This window comes from Arachis ipaensis, chromosome B7 (genome assembly GCF_059453495.1).
Source record: "Arachis ipaensis isolate K30076 ecotype BB chromosome B7, ASM5945349v1, whole genome shotgun sequence".
Classification (NCBI taxonomy): Eukaryota; Viridiplantae; Streptophyta; class Magnoliopsida; order Fabales; family Fabaceae; genus Arachis; species Arachis ipaensis.
Window position 1 is genome coordinate 24,040,193 of NC_142442.1, and position 18,744 is coordinate 24,058,936.

Genomic DNA, 18,744 nt, shown 5'->3' on the forward strand with positions numbered 1-18,744 from the left:
TTAAAAACTTCCACAATCTATTCAGTGGAGGTTTTGTGTGTGTTTAGTGGGGGTTTTATATTGGTCTTTTGTGGCAGTTTTTGGTCAATGTTTGTGGCGGTTTAAAACCCCCACAAAAAGATTTTTCATTTTAAAAATAATAACTATTCTATAGAGATTTCAAACCTGTCAATATAATTTTTAAAAATTAATCTACATTATTATTACACTACTAATCATTTATTATTAAAAAGAAATATTTAAACAAGACATTAAAAATGTAGAAGAAAATTAAAAGAAAAGAAATACATTAAAACTAAATATAGCATTGTACCACTATTTTCCAATCACATTAATTACAACTACAAAATATTAAAAATACCAATCACATTAATTACAACTAGAAAATATTAAAAATAACATGATAAAATACAAACTTATGTCCAAACTCCTGAACAATGAACATAATTAGATAAATGTATTTGCAATATCATTATCATCTAGAAATAATGACAAACTAACAATGTAGTTAACAAATCCTAATGCTTACACTAGCTGTTCCAGTAGCTGTTAAAGCTAAAACAGAAGTATTTAGGAATTTCTATTACAATGAGGAGCCTTTCTTTTAATCTCTATAGCCATTACTCCAAACAACAATTCCTGTTCATGTTCAATGCATAATATCAAATCTCAGGCTTACTTCACTTTCTAAATTCCGAAATTTAGGAGGATTGAAATTTGAAAAAGAAGAAAATAAAAAAACAGCAGCATGCAGAGAAGATATTTAATGTAATATAAGATTCATGCCTGAATTATTGCTCCACTAGCATACCAGAAAAGACCACTGACCCTATATTCCCAAGCAACATTTGAGCTTTGCAAGATTGTAGCATGTCCACTACACCACCAATTCATAGCAATAATTAACAACACATGTTAATTATATACGTGACATTTCTCTTCTCCAACCATATCTGATCCATAAGAATCAAGGTTTCTATCAATAATTTCAGCTTGATGAAAAATTAAAGATACACATGAATAATTATATATGTGAGCGATAATTAGATAATAGGTTAACTAATAATATAGCATGTTTATATATAGCTTAACTATGCTTGGATGATTTCTTCAGCCAGTGTTTAAGAAAGAAGTATATTCTCCATCAAGTGGGAATGGAATTACCTTTGCGGTCATCACATCTTCAATTTTTTGGCTAAAATTGTCATACATATCCTGCAAATTAAAATACACACAAAGAGACATATCACTTTTTTATTCACTATATACATGTTCTTATCTAATAGTATTGTATTGTAGTATTAGTATACCTGCATTTTTTAGCGTTCTTGTGTGAATTCATGTGAGCAATAAAGTCAATTTTAATACCTAAAAGTGCAAATACGTGGTACTGTGGGTCTCTTAGGACCATAAAGTCAATTTTAATCTTAGAAATTTGTACACCGCCAAGCCTGGCGCAATGTACCAAATGGACAGCAGCCTCTGACCTATAAGTCATGCTACAATAATTTGTATGACTTCAACGCTCATTAGAAGATAGTTCTTTATTATGTATATCATAGTGTAATGCAATACATAGTTAGTTCTTGTTTGAACTCACATGTTAGCACCAGAAAATATTAACCTCAAATTATGTTCACTTACAAGGTCTGGAAACTTATCTTTGAGCAAACGTATTGACCGAGGCACTAAACCATTATCATTGTATGCTTCATTCCCTGTGGAAGACTATAAGGAAAAAATGCTTCATTCCCTGTGGAAGACTATAAGGAAAAAATCTGTCATACAGGACTGAAATCACACTACAGAAAATCTAGAGTATGTAAGTAACAGAATAGAACCTTCAAGGCATCTGGAATTTTAGGAAAAAGCACCACACTATTAACACTATAAAATAACATGATAAAATTCAGGACAGGAAGTAGAATACCCAAACAAAACTAGCCAAGTTCCTTCCAGCCTAGATATTTAAAGAAACAATTAAATCTATCTAAACGTCTTGAACATATTTAAACAGCTTCAAAGTTCTGATAAGTAACTCAAATAAATGAATAATGCTAGAAAACATTAAAGCCAATCCATAAAAAGGGAATTAATCAAGTGTAATGCTAAGGAGGATTACTAGAGCACTTTTAGTAGGAGATACAGAAACAAGAGTAAATAACAACCTCTTGCACAAGTCCATGCCTCCATCCAAGCCTGTAGCATCCCGGCATAGCCCCAGTTGGAGTGTCCTCCTCACCTACAAGTTCAATTGCTACGAATCAAAACAGATCCAGCATAGCATATTACACTACCTCCACTACACATGAACAATGCATAAAACAAGTAAAAACAAGACCAACCTTCATGAATGAAAATTGGATACACGAAATTCGCAGGCGATATTGTTGTCTCCTGAAAAGCTTCCCTCAGCGCCGGCATCCTCCGGTTGTGTCGAGGACGCCTGTTAAGTGGCTGATACAAAATCAAATCAAATCAATTGCTTAACTCAACAAGTTTTTCTAAATCATCAGCAAGAATGCGCAAGGCTAAAGTCAACACATTTGGTTCCTATTCAAAAATTGAATCGGAGACTCACAAGTGAAGGGACGACGGGAGTTCCAACCAGAGAAGCTGGTTTAGGGGGAATCGGAGGTGCCTCCGGGACGTTACTGGCAACAACAGCGGCTTCGCATTCTGCGTCGGAGAGGCCAAGCTTGTGGAGTAGACCTGCATGGTTACCGTTGTGGGAATCACTTGCTCTAACGGCAAAGAGGTGGAGAGGGCGAGGAAGGCCCTGTTGCATAACTACTCTCTTCTATTTTTGAATTGGACTTCACAGTCTCTATACAATACTGAAACAATATAATATGTATTAATACACTCAACAAGTTTGCGTGATATCTTTCCCTCTTCTCTAAAGAAAGAAACCAAGATAGGACATTTTATATCTTAGAAGCAATGATGACTCTCTCAGGGGTAATCTTCCAGATGTTATATAACTTATTCTAATTCTGGAAAAAAATTGAGAATGCCACCCATTAGCAAACTGAAAATTGAACTAACAGGAAGAAAGGAATGAAATGATTGTTTATATGACGTAATAGTACTTAACATTGACAATTAGAGAGCTTGAAATCTTCCAAAGCAGAGAAATTAGTGTCGATGATAACATTGAAAACAAGAATACTCACCTCAAAAGATGAACCAAAATATGTGATTTCATTGTTAGCACTGATCCACCTATGCTTTCCAGTAACATCAGGACCTGTCCAACAATGTTGTAAAGAAAAGTTCTTAAGTTGTAATATTCAATCTACTAAATCAAAACTATAAACAAGAATAACAAACAAAACTTCATATATATACTATAACACTACAAGAACCTGAAAAGATCACAATATACTCAGGGAATTGAACTTGAATAGATCAAACAAAAAATTCATTACAATGAACTACTAAATTCATTGCTCGTAAATATATAGTGGCCAAATATATAGTATAGTTGCTGCCACTTGCAGTATGACATGAAATAGGGGAAATGCTATTATCAGGAGAGTCTAATTATGATATGATCATATTTAATTTACAGTGAGCAAATAAGACACAGTATCGGTTCACCGAACAAGAATTAATACAATGATTAAGAGAATAAACAATTCATCAAACACTTGGAGTGCTTGCGAATTTGAAACAATGTTCATCAATTAAGAGATAATAAAACTCATTGAATGTTATATCATATAGCAAAGCATTCAGAATCTGAAAATGAAAAATAAAGAAATGAATAAAAAGGAAAAAGAGAAAGAGAACCGAAAATTGAGAATGAGTGGAACGAAGAAGAGCATGCAGAAGCGAGAGAATGCCGATGGAGAACACGAGAGTCATTTGCGGAGGAGAGTTGACAGAAGAGGTGCTTTCTCAAGATCTAGAAACGCGTTGATAAAGGAGGCGTCTTGGCTCGATCTCAGTGGCAACAGCATAAAGGAGATGAACTTTAGTAGTGACGACGGCAGCAATGGCGGAGGAGGCGGCGACGGCGGCGGAGATGGCGGTGGTGATGGCTATCGCAATCTTAGGGTTTCAGTGAGCTCTCATGCTCTGTTCTTTCTCTTCTCTTCAAGTTTTTTTTTGGATTTTGAAAAGAGTTTTAATTATATGATAATTTAAGTGATAACAATGGGTTTTATTGTTAGTTATTTTGTGGGAGTTTATCAAAAATGTCATAGATAAAATATATTAGGGAGGTTTTAAAAACTCTCACTAAAAAATACCCACAAATATATATAAATTTTGTAGTGCCAGAAGTCTAGAGAATGGAAGTCCATGAGGGGTTATCCTCATGACTTTATCATTGGTGATCCCTCTCAAGGTGTATCAACAAGATCATCAACCAAAAGACAATCCGAACCAAGCAATTTTGCCTTCTTGTTACAAATGGAGCCCAATAATGTAAAACAAGCTCTTGAAGATCCTTCATGGGTCAAAGCAATGCAAGAAGAGCTTGCTCAATTCGACAAGAATGAGGTTTGGACACTAGTACCTCATTCGGATGGTAAGAAAGTGACGGGTACTAAGTGGGTCTTTAAAAATAAACTTGGTGAGGATGGACAAGTTGTTCGTAACAAGGCTAGATTAGTGGCCCAAGGTTACGATCAAGAAGAGGGTATAGATTTTGATGAGTCTTTTACTCCGGTAGCTAGAATGGAAGCAATTAGGTTGCTTCTTGCCTATGATGCCCATAAGGGTTTCAAAATATTTCAAATGGATGTTAAATGTGCTTTTCTTAATGGCTTTATTGATAGAGAAGTGTATGTGGCTCAACCCCCCGGCTTTGAACATAAAGATTTTCCAAATCATGTTTTTAAACTCTCAAAGGCCTTTTATGGCCTTAGGCAAGCTCCAAGAGCTTGGTATGAAAGGCTTAGTGCCTTCCTATTGGAAAATCACTTTCAAAGGAGAACCACCGACACAACTTTATTCATTAAAACATCTAATGATGATATTCTCCTAGTTCAAGTTTATGTGGATGACATTGTATTTAGTTCGGCCAATGAGTCCTTGTGTGAAGAGTTTGGAAAACTCATGACTAGTGAGTTTGAGATGAGTTTAATGGGAGAGCTAACTTTCTTTCTTGGCCTCCAAATTAAACAAACTCCTAGTGGTACCTTTATTCACCAAGGAAAGTATGCAAAAGAACTTATCAAAAAGTTTGGCCTAGAAAGTTCCAAACCAATGGGTACACCAATGCATCCAAACACAAAACTTGAAAAGGATGATGATGGCAAAGATGTGGATGAAACAAGGTATAGAGGAATGATAGGTTCACTCATGTACCTTATCTCTTCTAGATCGAACATTGTTCAAAGTGTGGGTGTATGTTCAAGATTTCAATCTCATCCAAAAGAATCCCATCTTTCAGCCGTTAAGCACATCATTAGATACATTAAGGGAACTAGTGATTATGGCTTGTGGTAGCCTAAATCTGATGATTTTTGTGCAGTAGGATTTTGTGATGCAGATTATGCGAGAGATAGAGTGGATAGACGGAGTACATCCGATATGTGTTGCTTCCTTGGAAGCTCACTCAACATGTGGTCAAGCAAAAAGCAAGCCACAATGGCTCTATCCACAGCTGAAGCTGAATATATTTCTGCATCTGCATGTTGTTCGCAATTAATTTAGTTAAAAATGCAGTTGGAAGATTACAAATTAAAGATCAATAGTATACCCTTATTTTGTGATAATATGAGTGCTATTAACATCTCAAAAAATCCTGTTTTGCACTCAAGAACCAAGCACATTGAAATTAAATATCATTTCATTAGAGAACATGTGCAAAAGGATACTATTGATATTCAATTTGTAAAATCTGAAGACCAACTTGCTGACATTTTTACAAAACCCCTCTATGAAGATAGATTCTGCACTTTGAGAAAACGTTTGGGAATGATTGATTTAAGTTATATTGATAACTTGTGAAAATTTTGATTCTGCTCAGTTTTGTCTCGTAGGAAAGCAGGAGATAAAAATCAGAGTGTGTTGGAAGGGCTGTGATCAAGGGGGAGACTACGTCGAAATTAATTCTTATGGGCCCCACCAAATTTCCTTGACCCCACTCTGACCGTTTTGTTAGTTTCTCTTTGTGTAAATCACAATCTCCTTTTGTTGTCTCATCAAATCTTGTTGGAAGAGGATGTTGTCAAATCAAATCTTTTTCTTCAACTAATCCCTTGATTCTAGGAAACCACTTTTCAGTTTATTTCAAATAAAAGAGAAACTCCTTTGGGTATTAACCGCTCCTTAATGGTCATTAAACTCCCTCCAATTCTCTCTCCACTCCATATTTAATGCTTCCCTAACCTCCCTCCTCCCTCAAAATTCAACCCCCCATCTTCCACTTCTCCATTTTCATTACCATGAAAAAGAAAACCACCCCTAGAAAAAGTGAAAGGATTCTATTCTCTCAAAAATCATCCACACCTCAAACTCACACCCACATCCATATTCATTCTACATCTTCATCTTCTTCCTCACCACCCTCGAAACAAACAGACACCATGAGAAGGAAGGTCATAGCCACGAAAACTTCTTCAAGGAAGAAGAAAGAAAAGGTTCCTGTGGCGGAAGAGGAAGAATCACACACCTCACCCATTCCATCACCACTGCCATCACCACAAAAAAGGGCCACATCCGGAAGGAGTGCCCAGAAAACAAAAGGGTTCGTGCTGCACAACACCAAGGAACCATCAAACCTGGAGTCCTTGGATTTCAAGAATAAATTCAGCAAACCACACTCTCACTATGATCCTGCCAGGTTCAACTCATGCGCTTCATATGAATTTCATAAGGAGGTTCTGAAAAAATGCCATCTTTGTGCCACCTATCTCGTCAATCTCGACTCACTTACCAACAAAGGGATCAATGTCTCTTCTCTGTTTGAACTTCTCCAATGGACACCACTGCTCCACATCCAGAAACCGGTTTACCCCAGTTTGGTACGTGAGTTCTATGCCAACATGCGACTGATTGATGGCACCATCCACTCTTATGTGAAGAGGGTTCACATAACTCTTGACACTGAAACTATTAGGACGGCTCTAGGCTACAAAGAGGAGGGGCCGAGAGCATATATGGCCGAAAAATGGGACTCCGAGGTCGGAGTCACCTACAAAATTGTCCTCCAATATATCTGTGAAAATCTATCCGGCTTAGATGGCACAACTCCTACCCACAAAGCTCTCGGTCCTACCAACTCTTTGCTTCACAGGATCATCACCCACATCCTGACCCTTCAAAGCGGCTCCCATAATAGAGTAACATTCTCTGACTCTCTCATCATTTTTGCTCTTGTCACATCTACTCCTATATCATTTGATTACCTTATGATCAGACACATGTGAGAATCAGTTAAAAGCACCAAGAAGGCGAATCTGCCCTATGGGATGTTTTTAACAAGTATTTTTGAATATTTTAAAATTGATCTCCTAAATGAGGCTGTAGAAAACAAGTTATCTATGATTAAAGGAGGAGGAGCTGTTAAAGGAACCAAAGGGAAGAAATCTGTGGCTTCGGATAGTGAATATGAAAGTCGGCCTGAGTCCTCCTAGGCAACCGAATCTATCAAAGAAATTCTCACTGAATTTTCAAATATGTCGGAGCTCATGGTACAATCCCATAAGGCGGCACGCAAGCTAGCCTATGAAAATGAAAAGGCTTGGATGAGATGCAAGGACAGGGTAAGTCTGATGCTGGAGAGCCTTGAGGAGGAGTTGGGAGCTGCTAGTGACGAAGGGGCTGAGGAATCTGAGCTTCATTTATCTGATGATTAATCTGTTTAATATTTGATATTGGCATGTTTAGACTCAATTTGATACTCTATTTTGTCTGTTTGGATACTGTTGGACCTATGACTTGATGATACACTTTTAACATTTTGTGTATATTTTACATATTTTGTGTTCTATGTCATTTTTTGCAGGAGCCCTTGATGCCAAAAAGGGGAGAAATGGTGCAGAAAAATTGAAATTAACAAAACAGGGATGAAATTCTTTTGAAAATTCATGATCACCCTTGTTTCAATGTCTTGTTGAGATGATACATTTGATGTTGATAATGCATGTTGATAATGCATTTGTTCTATCTTGATTGCTGCTGCTGCCTAATGTTTATCTTGGTAAAATGCAATGCTTGTTTGATTGTAATTGTGATGCATTTGTCTTACCTTGATAAAATGATTGTTGTTTTGGGTTTATTTTTGGCAGTTCCTTTAAGTTGTGATATATGAAGTTTGATAGTTGCTATGGTCTGAGATGATCATGCTTGATTAGAAAAATTTTTCTTGCTATGATTAAGTTGCTCTGATTTATTCATTGGAAAATACTTTTAAAATAACTTGAAAAGCAACTTCAGGAAACATCAATGTTTATTTGCATCAATTGTTTTGTAAAGAGTTTGAGCAGAAAAATCATTTTTATGATAACAAAAGAGTTTTGTTTGTCATCCAATTCTGCTCATAAATCAAGCATTCAACATCAAAAAATTAATATGTTGAATAACATAGTTGCCTAAGCTTGATTTCTAAAGTTACAGGTATAAAGCTTCCCTTGGTAAAATAGCATGTATTAAGGGGGAGCCTTGTAACATTTGGAAAGGGAAGAAATACTAATCTGCAAAGGGAGTATTCTATACTCTAATCTTAAATTTCTTTCCATTTCAATTTTAATAATGTTTGTCATCAAGGGGGAAATTGATGAGTTTGAAAAACTCTAATTTAATTTAATGATGATCAAACATTATTAATATGATTAACTGCAAAATTATTAACTTGAATTCAATTCATATATGCTAATTTAAATAATTTTGTGATGCAGATTTTGCATTAGGCCGAAAATAAAAGAAAAATTAGTGCAAGCCCAAGTGTTTTAAAAATACATTCAGCATTGATGCAAAAATGTTTTGTTTCTAGTGGCTGAATTGTTATCACATTACTTGGGCCAGTTTAAATCATTATTGCTACAAGCCCAATTGAAATCTTTGTTAAATGATCCAATGCTTGGTCCGAAACCAATTTTGAGAGAAAGCAAATGTATTGCTTCTAGCTTCCAACGGAATCCATTTCTATTATGTAGTGAAATTCAAATTTCATTAAAGTGAAGTTAATACATTTATTGGAAACATGAGAGAGTTGGTCTTTGATTTGATGGACATCATCAAGCTACACGCTACTCAGCAAAGGGAGTGGGAAATTAATTCACTTTTATTCTCTCTCTTTGTTTCATTAATTATTGTTCATAATTTCTCTTTCCTCTCTCTCATTTCTTTCTTCTTTTTCGGTCTTTACACAGCAAACCATGGAAGCTACAACTAGCCACCGTAGAGAAGAAGAAGCACGCTACAAGACCATCACAATGATGGCAAGAAAAAAAAACTAAAAGTATGCTGTGGCTAAGATTCTTATCACTTGTGGTAAGATTTGGTGATAAGATCTTGGCTTCTCCATACCTAAAAATGGAAGATAAGATTTCGGTCAGAGAAGAAGATCCTTGGAGAGGATGGCTTGACTCTGATGTTGCTCAACCACCACAGGAGGTAGCTACAGTGGCTACGTGATGGAAGAGACAGAGATTGGAGCAGATGAAGCTATCATCATCATGAAGCATCAAGGGCCAGGAGTTCATCTTGGAGAGCAAGGCAAGGATGGAGGGCTCGGATTGATGAAGATTGGTGACCAAGGAAGGACTAGAGGTAATTGCATGTTGGGTTTTGCACGGGTTATCTCTTTTCTCTCTCTGGCCGAACCGGTTCTGACTTGAAGAAGAAGAAGATTAGCTGGGTCTGTTTAGTTTCAACCTTGGAGGCTTCTCCCTATAAGTAAGGGTGAACAGTCAGGGTTTGATTCAAGGAAAAGAGTGAGCACAGAGTTTCTATAGCTCCCCAAGCTTACATAAGTTCTTCTCCTTCAATGTTTTCATTTTGTACTTTTTCTGTTTAATTTTGTCATGTCTTGAGTCTCATGGAAAAAAGACAAACAGTGAGGTTTGTAATGAAAAAGCCATAAAGCGGAAAAAGGCAGAGAGTGCAAAATTAAAAAAAAATCCATAAATGTCCTTAGAGGTCCTTTGTACATCTGTGTTGTGTTTCATAATTCTGTGGGAATCCCCTTGCAAGTTGGGTTAGCACTTTGCAGTGAAAGCTTGGCAGTAACCAAGTCAAGTTCAGGATTGGGTTTAGATTCTGGACTTGTCCTGGATAGGAAAGGTAGTTCCTAGGGAGAATTGGTATTTGTAATCAAGAATGATTATAGTGAAATTCCATCATTGTTGTGATGGAGACTAGATGTAGGATGCCTTGCACTTAGCAGCTGAACCAGGATATATCTTGGTGTAATTCTCTCTCTCTTCTACTCCATTTCTGTTTCTGTTGCCCAGGAGATAAAACTGAAAATATCTCGTGCTGATCGACGAGACTAAAAGAAAAGTCTCGTGACTGGGTACGAGACAAAAGAAAAAGTCTCGTGGCTGGGTACGAGACAAAAAGACAAAAAATTTCCAGAAGCTGTTTCAAAGACCACTGAAAACCATCAAAAATATATTTATATTATATTACAAATTTAACAACTACACTACAAGATTTAAGTTGATTTCCGGCGGTATTTTTTCTAATTTGTGGTGGTTTGAAACTCCCATAAAAAGGTTTGTGGAAGTTTCTCAAACCTCCAAAATTTGTGGTGTTACGAGCTTATTTGTGGCGATTTTACAGAACTCCCAGGACATAATTTAGTGGCGGTTCTTTATCTCCTTTGTGGGGGGGGGGGTTTGAGTTGAATTTTTGTGGCGATTTTTCTGAAATTTTTGTGGCGATTTAAAACCCTCACAAAATTTAAATTTTCAAATATAAAAAATTTGCAGCAAACTGAACGGTGCCCCCATTTAAAATTGAAACTAAATGGATCAGAAAACTATAAACCACTATTGTTGATTTAACAAATTACATTAAGAACAAACTAAACTGAACTCAGCTATTTGGTAGCCAACCCAACGTGCTAACGAAGCTAGTTTGCTAACAAGATATTATACTGCTAAACATCTGAAATTATCATGATATTAACATCTAAATGCAAACTTCTATTCTACATGGATCGATACAAACACTTATCAATAATGAAGGATGTCAACTTAGAGTATCCAGAAGTGTTAAAAGAGGACCGACATGAATTTCTAAGATTTTAGGAACCGCATAATCCTTTAATGTCTCTACGTATCTGCAACCATAACATGAAAAGAAAAAACAAAATAGAGATGGGAATAAGGGATATAATGCTACCATCATACATATATAATAGCACGCAGAAAGTAACTCACATTTGTTTTTGGTCATCATTGGTGTATGAAAGTTCAAAATACTCGACAGCTGAGTATAACTGTGATTTGAGATTTTTCAATCCTGGGAAGTGATAAAAATATGAGAAATAGTTAGCAAAAAAAATTATATAATAAAACCCACTTAATCATGGAATCCTACACTAGATTAAAACAAGAGATGCATTATACAAACAGGCACTAGCCATGACGGAGGTATGGTCGAGGAACAAACTTCGCCACATAAAAGGACATTATACATGACCAAAGTACCTTGAGACTATCATTAAAGATCAAGCTTTAATAGAGCTTTAACAACAAAATCAACAGCATATAACATAACACTATACACTATGAGAGACAATTCCAATTTCCACACTATTCAAGATAAGAAATTGAGTTGAACAACAAAAAATTCTATCACTTTGTCTGAATCTTCACATATACTCAATTTTCAAATCAAAATTCAAATTGACACTCAAAATGCAAAGCCCACCCAAATACTTAAAAACTTACATTTGCACTTTACAATGAGAAATCAACTTGTTGAAAGTTTCAGGTACAATATTGACAAGTTTGATGTGCTTAGATCGGAGCTCCTTGTAGCACCTTTCTTCAAAATATTTTGCTATCTAGCGGGAAAAGTAGATTTCATGAACTTCAGCAACAGATTCAATTAATTGAAGGATATTCATATTATTCTCCTTCCCCCTTTCTCAAACTTCTATATGAATGAAATGAAAAATAAAAGATACCTTTGGAATCCAAAAAGGATTTTTTTGCAGCATATTCACACAATTTGGCAATCTTCCTTTCACTTGGGGGCTCATCCTGAGAGACATCATAAAACATGAGTGTCTGGGCTCCATCACTTGTATAATTGAATGGTAAAATATAAAAAAAAAAACACCCACTCAACAAAATTGTTTGATTTATTAGTCTGTTAGAACTAGAATCATATCTTTTCAAGCCTATATATATATACATATACCATTGTGTGCAACAATCAAGAGTAATTAGTGGCGAAGCACACATAATTAACAAGGAGGTTCAACATGAGCAAAGAGATAATATTCAAATTTACTCATATTTGACTTATTTAGGAAAAAAAATGGAAATTCTATGCTTAAACCTAGCTAGCATGATTTATTTGAGACTTAATGTTAGGTTAGGAGTTCAATTTCATCTTGTACAACTGGACAAGGTATCAAAAGCCAACCACTAATTTCTCACCTGCTTCAATATGCTTAAAATCTATGGCTGTAAATATTTCTATCCGTCTACAACAACATAAATTCACAATATCTAAGCAAACCAAAGATATTCAAATTTTAAAATTTGTAATACCAATGCATAGAAATTAAAACCACTAACCTTATTGATGCTGGAAACTAATTCCTGCAATGCCTTCATTCTTTCATCAATCCTCTCACGACGTAACTGCATTGCATACGAGTAAACATGACAACATACACCTTATTATTTTTTCGGTTTTCTTTTATTCGAATACAATTTAAAGATGTACAAAAATCAAGCAAGAATTAAAAGAAAAGCCATTTTTCAAGCAATTTAGTATCATACTAGTTACCAAGAACTTACAGATAAATCACAAGTTTTAGTTATTAGGTTGTACCTATTTTTCATGACAAATACAAGAGGATTTAAGGTAAAGTTCTTCATACTCACATGGATATTCGTTGTAGTCTAAGGCTCAAGGAAGGATTATCACTTCATTGATTTCTTTGAAATCAAAGTCCAATACAATAACACACCCTAAATCAAACTCATAATTAATCATGATAATATGACATATCTAATGAATTCAAAGCAATACCTCTACAATAGTGTCTGAACTAAATTCTTTCCTCCACTTGAGCATGTTAGCACACATTAGCTTTGTTTTTTCGATATCAAATTTTCTTTCCCTGGAGAATATATATGAAAAAAAATATAAAGTAAGCAACATAGCTGTTTCTAAATAAAATCAATTTATCAGGATTTTAAATATATATATATATATATTAGTATCAAAGTAAAAGAGCGTCGCGAAATCAAAATTTAAAAATTAGCAAAAATTTCTTGCACTATACCAAAAATTTCGTCGCGAAGTCAGTAAGCAACAATATCATTACTTATTGCCATCAAGTTAATGAATAATCACAAAAGTAACAAGCCAAATCCGAAATCAGAGAAGTAATCTATCAAACTAAATTAATGTGGAGATCATAAAAATCACAAAAAAGCCTCGACGGAAGAACGCAGAAGAAATGCAAATCTGAAGGAATGCACAATAGAATGTAGAAGGAGATCTCAAAAATTACCACGTCGCGACCTGAGGAGATGCGTCGACGGAAGAGACAACGGGAAAAGAGATTGTCAAAGCACGTTGTCGTATTGGCGCTAGCGGCAAGGAGATGAACGGCTGTGGCTGTGGCTGTGGCGGTGACGAGGAGGCGGCGACGGCGACGGCGATGGCGATGGCGATGGCGATGGCGACAACGACAAAGATGCTGCAATTTAGGGTTTTCATTAGTAGGTCTTGCTCACTCTCTCCCTCACTCGAAACTAAGCCTATGTTTCATTTTAGTATGGGCTTTGAGTGTTTGGGTGGGCTTTAGATGTGTGGGTATTTTAATTTTGTGTAAATACTGAGATTTTTATTTAGGGGAATTTTGTGAATGAGAAAGAATAGGGAGCCAATGACTTAAGCGTACAATGTAGACAATGAAGGTTTAGAAAGTATTAGAGATATGATTATTAATGTTATATTTTCCTGTCAGGTTATGCTTTGGAGATGAGTGGTTTCAGAACATGGTATTAGAGTTCGAGATTCAGAAGGTCAAGAGTTTGAATCTTGGTGAACCCAAAATTAAGTTTTTATAACATGAGATGTTTATTATCCCTGGTTATGGTTATTCTGGATAGTATAGGTGATGTTCATTTTATTCATAAACCAAAGATTTAGCCCATTGTACACATTGTACGTTTAAACCATTGGCTCCCTAGCACTACTCTGAATGAATTGCTACAAATAGATGGTGTTGTGGAGGTTTTTAAAAACTTTCATTATAAAACCTCCACCAAGTAATAAAAATCTTGTAGTGCTAAAATGTATCACATAACATCCTCTCATTAAAATTGAGATAAAATATTTTTTTTCAAAATTAATAAACTCCCTTCTTCTATTCTATTATCTATCTTTCTCCACTTTTTATTTTTTATATTAGGAAGACAACAATGTTTTTTTGGACTATGGACTATTGAGGTACTAATTTAAAATGTAGCACCGTTTAATTTGGGTACAGAAATCAGACTCTCCATTTTTTGAAGTACAAAAATCGAACCCTCCAATTTCTACTTCTAAATATGATTAAAAATTTGAGATACAAAAATCAGACTTAATAATTTTCCTACTTTCCACAATTTAAAAAACTCTCCAATTACAATGATGAAGTATATAATCCATCTCACATCCATATATATATATATATATACTCTTTCCACTGTTATACAATTTATAATTTATATTTTATATTATTAATTTGACAAACCAAAATGTATTATGAGAAATTTTTTATTATAATTAAAATAAAATTTTTCTCTCCAAAATTAACAAACTCCCTCTCTCTTTTTTCTTCTTTATCTTTTCTATTTTGTCTCTCATCCTCTATCTCTTTTTACTTTTTTATTCTATAAAAAATAAATTAATAGAATAATATAATTCAAATAAATTCATAAAAATATATATAAAAAATATATTAAATTTATAATTAAAAAAAATTTCGTAATATTATTCACATAAAAAATATATTGTATATTATTATATGCATATTTTTAAAATTTTTATTTAGTTTCAAATTTTCAACGCTTATTGTTTTAATCTATATTTTTACTTTTCTCCCTTCAAATATTTATTACATATAATTTGGAGAGAATACTAATGTTGTGATTAATAATTCGAATCAAGATTCAATTATTTAAAAAAAATTATTTTAAGTTAATTTTATAATTATCAATATAAATATTTTAATTTTATACTAATATTTAATCATATTTTATAAAAAAAAAATTATTTTTAAATTACAAATATAAAAATTAATTATTTTTATTTGTGTAACAGAGTAGACTAAGGATCAGTTTGGGTAAATAACATAATTAAGTTTTTTTTTTTTGGTTTCCCACGATATCCCCCAACCCGACAGGTCAAGGACTATTTGAGCTCCATTTAAGGGTTTGCCGCTGGCTAATGAGTTGCTGCATGCACAAGACGGGATTCGAACCCTCGACACTTGCTTAAGCGAACAAGTGAGCTGACCACTCGACCAACCTAAGTTGGTTACATAATTAAGTTCTTTTGAAAACATAGCTTAAAACATAAGGACTACTTATATTAAAAGCAGCTTATAAATAAATTATTTTATATTTGAAAAGTTATTATAGAAGTATTTGTTTTAAAATTATTTAATAAATAGGAGTGATAAAATAGCTTTTGAGAGGAAGATAATTTTTTTTTTTACTTCTTCAAAAGCTCTTAAACAACTTTTCGAAAAATTAAAAATATTATTAAAAAATTATACCAATCATTATTAATATAACTTTTCGTAAGTCAAAAGCTCAAAGTAGTTTTTGAAACTTTTCAAAAAGCCTTTAATATCTAATTAAATATAAAAATATACACATTAGATTCTTTCAAATTTTAGATAATAAATTTAAAATTAATTATTAGTAAAAAATTAAATTCTTTTACATAAAAATAATAATTAAAAATTTTATTACTTAATTTTTTTTATCTACAGAGACTCTAATCTTTTTAGTCGATAAAAACTTTACTCCTTACGATCTTTTTATAAAAATAGTATAATTCTATACATCTTTTTTATCATAATCTATAATTTCCGAATAAAACTAACATAAATTTAAAAAATTTATATTCTCGTGATATTAAACACTAGTATATTTCTTCATTTTATATGATGTCCACCGAGATAACAACAATTAAAATAAGGCAACTACTTCTATGAAGGTGTCAAAAACATCTTCTCATGATGATCTTTGTTTAAAAAGTGTAACTTATTTGTTTAGCAACACTTTGAATAAAAATAACACTTTTACTTCAAATAAAAATCAAACCCTATTCATTGGAGTAGCCACATTAAAATAATCCCACAATCGGTCCTTATTTTTTAAATACTGCCATTTGACTAGCTGCCATTTCAGACCTTCAGCACTACAACTTCACGAACCTTCAAGACACAATTGAAAGGCTCTGCACTTGTAAATTTAAGCGGCATGCCAACCCAGAATTCCTACCATCTAAACCAGAAAAGACTATGGAGATTTGTGGGATTTATGTCAAGTGTCAATGGATTTCTCTGTTATGCTAAGAGTTCCTCTTTCAAACGTCTATTTGGAGAGTGGAACTTGTTGAAGATCATTCTTTACACCCTGTTAAGTTTCAGCATCAGCATCATCATGCTATTTCCCAAGAAATACAGGATTTCAAGGAGCTTCTTGCTTAAAGCTTACGTGGGTGTTTTGGTTTTGCTACTAACCTCTCTCTACTCATTTTTCTATGATAAATCTAACAACGGAAAACCAGACCTACTAGGCATTTTTTCGAGTGCTTCTTTTGCTTTGATGTCTTTGTCCCTGTCATGGCAAATTGATCTTGGCTTTGAAGCTGAGCTCCTCAGTTTCTTCCTTGGATGCCTAACTGTTCAACTCATGAAGATCAACTTGATGTTTTCCATCGTTGCAGCCATCTTTTGCTACTCTCTCATGATTCTTCGTTCCAAATCGGAATCTCAATCGCATGTTGGAACACTAAGAACGCAAGACCATGTAACAGTAGAAATCGGAGCTACAGATGGAGTAGTTGAAAAAGGAGATGATGACTACTTAAACTCCTTCCAATATCTCGAACAACAAAAGCAGGATGATAGATGCAATTGGAGAAAATATGAAGAGAAACTGATGATGCACGAGTATGAAGAATTAATAGGCTAAAAGTATTCATTCAAATATATTTATAATAAATTTTGTGTGTGTTTTTTCTTTAGGTTCTTTTAAGATTAAGAGGTATATCCTTGTCATGCTATTTATTTATTCTTTTTAAGAAATGAAAACTTTTAAGACGTTGTTTGCAAAAAGCTAATGACCCGGTTCCAAATTTTATTCTTGCTGAGCTTGTGTTTTGGTAGGATACAAATTCAATTTCTCAGGTTTTGTGCTCTTTCACTACTACTAGATGAGGATAATTATTTTCACACATATGCATTTGCTTTCACATATATGGTTTTGACTATGAATTGGCTTGTTTCTAGTCCAAAGTCCAAGTTGCCAAAATATGTTATACATTTTACTAAGTTTCTTTCTTTTTTCTTCAAGAGCATAGGAAAGAAAAAAAAATTTTCATTTTTTATTTTGTTATACGAAATTTTTATTTGTAATTGCTGATAAAGATCCTGGAAAACTACAATAATAGAAGCCTTTATCGTCCCTAATTTAGTTTTTGAGGATGAGAAAATATAGAAACTAAATTTTTAATTAGTTAATATTAGTTATTTTTTAATTTTAAAAATTCTTATTTTTTAGAAGAGTTATAGTTTATGATTTATAATTAAAAATTTATGATTTAGAGTCTAATAAAATTTAAAATAAATAAAATAATTTTAAAATATTGGGTGTAACACCCTAATACTTTTAAATTGAGTTAAGCTTTATTTGGATTATATTTAGTAGCTAATATTCAAAATCTTGCGAAATCTTTCTTTTAAAACAAATGTGAAATATTTATATAAAATAATTTATAAATAAAAATATTGAATAATTAGTTTTTTATTAGAATAGTTACTAGTTGAAAAATATAAGTGGATTTAAAAATACTAACATGAAAAATCGGTGTGTTAAACTACGAAGGCACAATAATGACAAGCTTTACTCATACCAAATAAAAGGGAAACATTATAGTTACAATTACAATCAGTTAATAAGGATAAAACAAGACACATAGGAAATCCTAATTCTCTTAATTTGTTTAACTTTGGCTAAAACAATCGCATATTCTTCTTTCTTAAAGTAAACGTTTAATGTTTTGTATCTACGTCCTCGATAGCTTGCTCCCACTAGTGCACCTGTCTTTTCACCTCAACTGTATTGCTTCGTACTGCATCGTTTCTGAAGATGGTACGGAGAGAGGGGTGAGAAACAAAAGTTTCTCAGTAGTTTATCTATATGGTGTCATCGTATCCATCCCCAGCCACTCCGAGTTTTAAAATAAAACAGTGATGATGCAATGTTGTTCAATTATTATTTTCAAAAGTCTTGATTAGTCGGAGTGGGGTGACTTTTAGATGCTTCTCATTTACTTATGTTATGACACGTGTAATGCATACAAAATGCC

At 33.6% G+C, this 18,744-nt stretch overlaps 3 protein-coding genes across 3 annotated transcripts; 1 reads left to right on the forward strand and 2 right to left on the reverse strand.

Moving 5' to 3' along the window:
- Nucleotides 1-1,318: 1,318 nt before the first annotated feature.
- LOC107607035 (delta-aminolevulinic acid dehydratase 1, chloroplastic-like) lies at nt 1,319-3,259 on the reverse strand. The gene is made up of 5 exons (XM_088495149.1): nt 3,177-3,259; nt 2,582-2,837; nt 2,346-2,457; nt 2,169-2,242; nt 1,319-1,763 (listed from the first exon to the last, which is right to left on the reverse strand). Exons 2-5 carry the CDS (start codon nt 2,786-2,788, stop codon nt 1,689-1,691), a joined length of 468 nt encoding a protein of 155 aa, XP_088351275.1. The 5' UTR covers nt 2,789-2,837; nt 3,177-3,259; the 3' UTR covers nt 1,319-1,688.
- A 7,626-nt stretch (nt 3,260-10,885) lies between these two features.
- LOC107610066 (uncharacterized) lies at nt 10,886-13,942 on the reverse strand. Its single transcript, XM_016312138.3, has 7 exons — nt 13,664-13,942; nt 13,177-13,267; nt 12,717-12,782; nt 12,098-12,173; nt 11,859-11,970; nt 11,346-11,427; nt 10,886-11,245 (listed from the first exon to the last, which is right to left on the reverse strand). The coding sequence occupies exons 1-6, from the start codon at nt 13,870-13,872 to the stop codon at nt 11,379-11,381; spliced, it is 603 nt and encodes a 200-aa protein (XP_016167624.1). The 5' UTR covers nt 13,873-13,942; the 3' UTR covers nt 10,886-11,245; nt 11,346-11,378.
- Nucleotides 13,943-16,586: 2,644 nt separating this feature from the next.
- LOC107608445 (uncharacterized) lies at nt 16,587-17,425 on the forward strand. Its single transcript, XM_016310238.3, has one exon. The coding sequence runs from the start codon at nt 16,632-16,634 to the stop codon at nt 17,346-17,348; it is 717 nt and encodes a 238-aa protein (XP_016165724.1). The 5' UTR covers nt 16,587-16,631; the 3' UTR covers nt 17,349-17,425.
- The last annotated feature ends 1,319 nt before the right edge of the window (nt 17,426-18,744 follow it).

What these genes read in the sequence shown, in the direction of transcription:
- LOC107607035 (XM_088495149.1), bottom strand. Translation starts at nt 2,788, where the DNA reads ATGCAACAGGGCCTTCCTCGCCCTCTCCACCTCTTTGCCGTTAGAGCA. An exon ending in TCCAATTTTCATTCATGAAG is followed by an intron (nt 2,243 to 2,345) that starts GTTGGTCTTGTT and finishes TTGAACTTGTAG; the next exon opens with GTGAGGAGGACACTCCAACT. An exon ending in GGCATGGACTTGTGCAAGAG is followed by an intron (nt 1,764 to 2,168) that starts GTTGTTATTTAC and finishes TTTTCCTTATAG; the next exon opens with TCTTCCACAGGGAATGAAGC.
- LOC107610066 (XM_016312138.3), bottom strand. Translation starts at nt 13,872, where the DNA reads ATGAAAACCCTAAATTGCAGCATCTTTGTCGTTGTCGCCATCGCCATC. An exon ending in GTTCAGACACTATTGTAGAG is followed by an intron (nt 12,783 to 13,176) that starts GTATTGCTTTGA and finishes TATGCAATGCAG; the next exon opens with TTACGTCGTGAGAGGATTGA. An exon ending in ATCCTTTTTGGATTCCAAAG is followed by an intron (nt 11,971 to 12,097) that starts GTATCTTTTATT and finishes CCCGCTAGATAG; the next exon opens with CAAAATATTTTGAAGAAAGG.
- LOC107608445 (XM_016310238.3), top strand. Translation starts at nt 16,632, where the DNA reads ATGCCAACCCAGAATTCCTACCATCTAAACCAGAAAAGACTATGGAGA.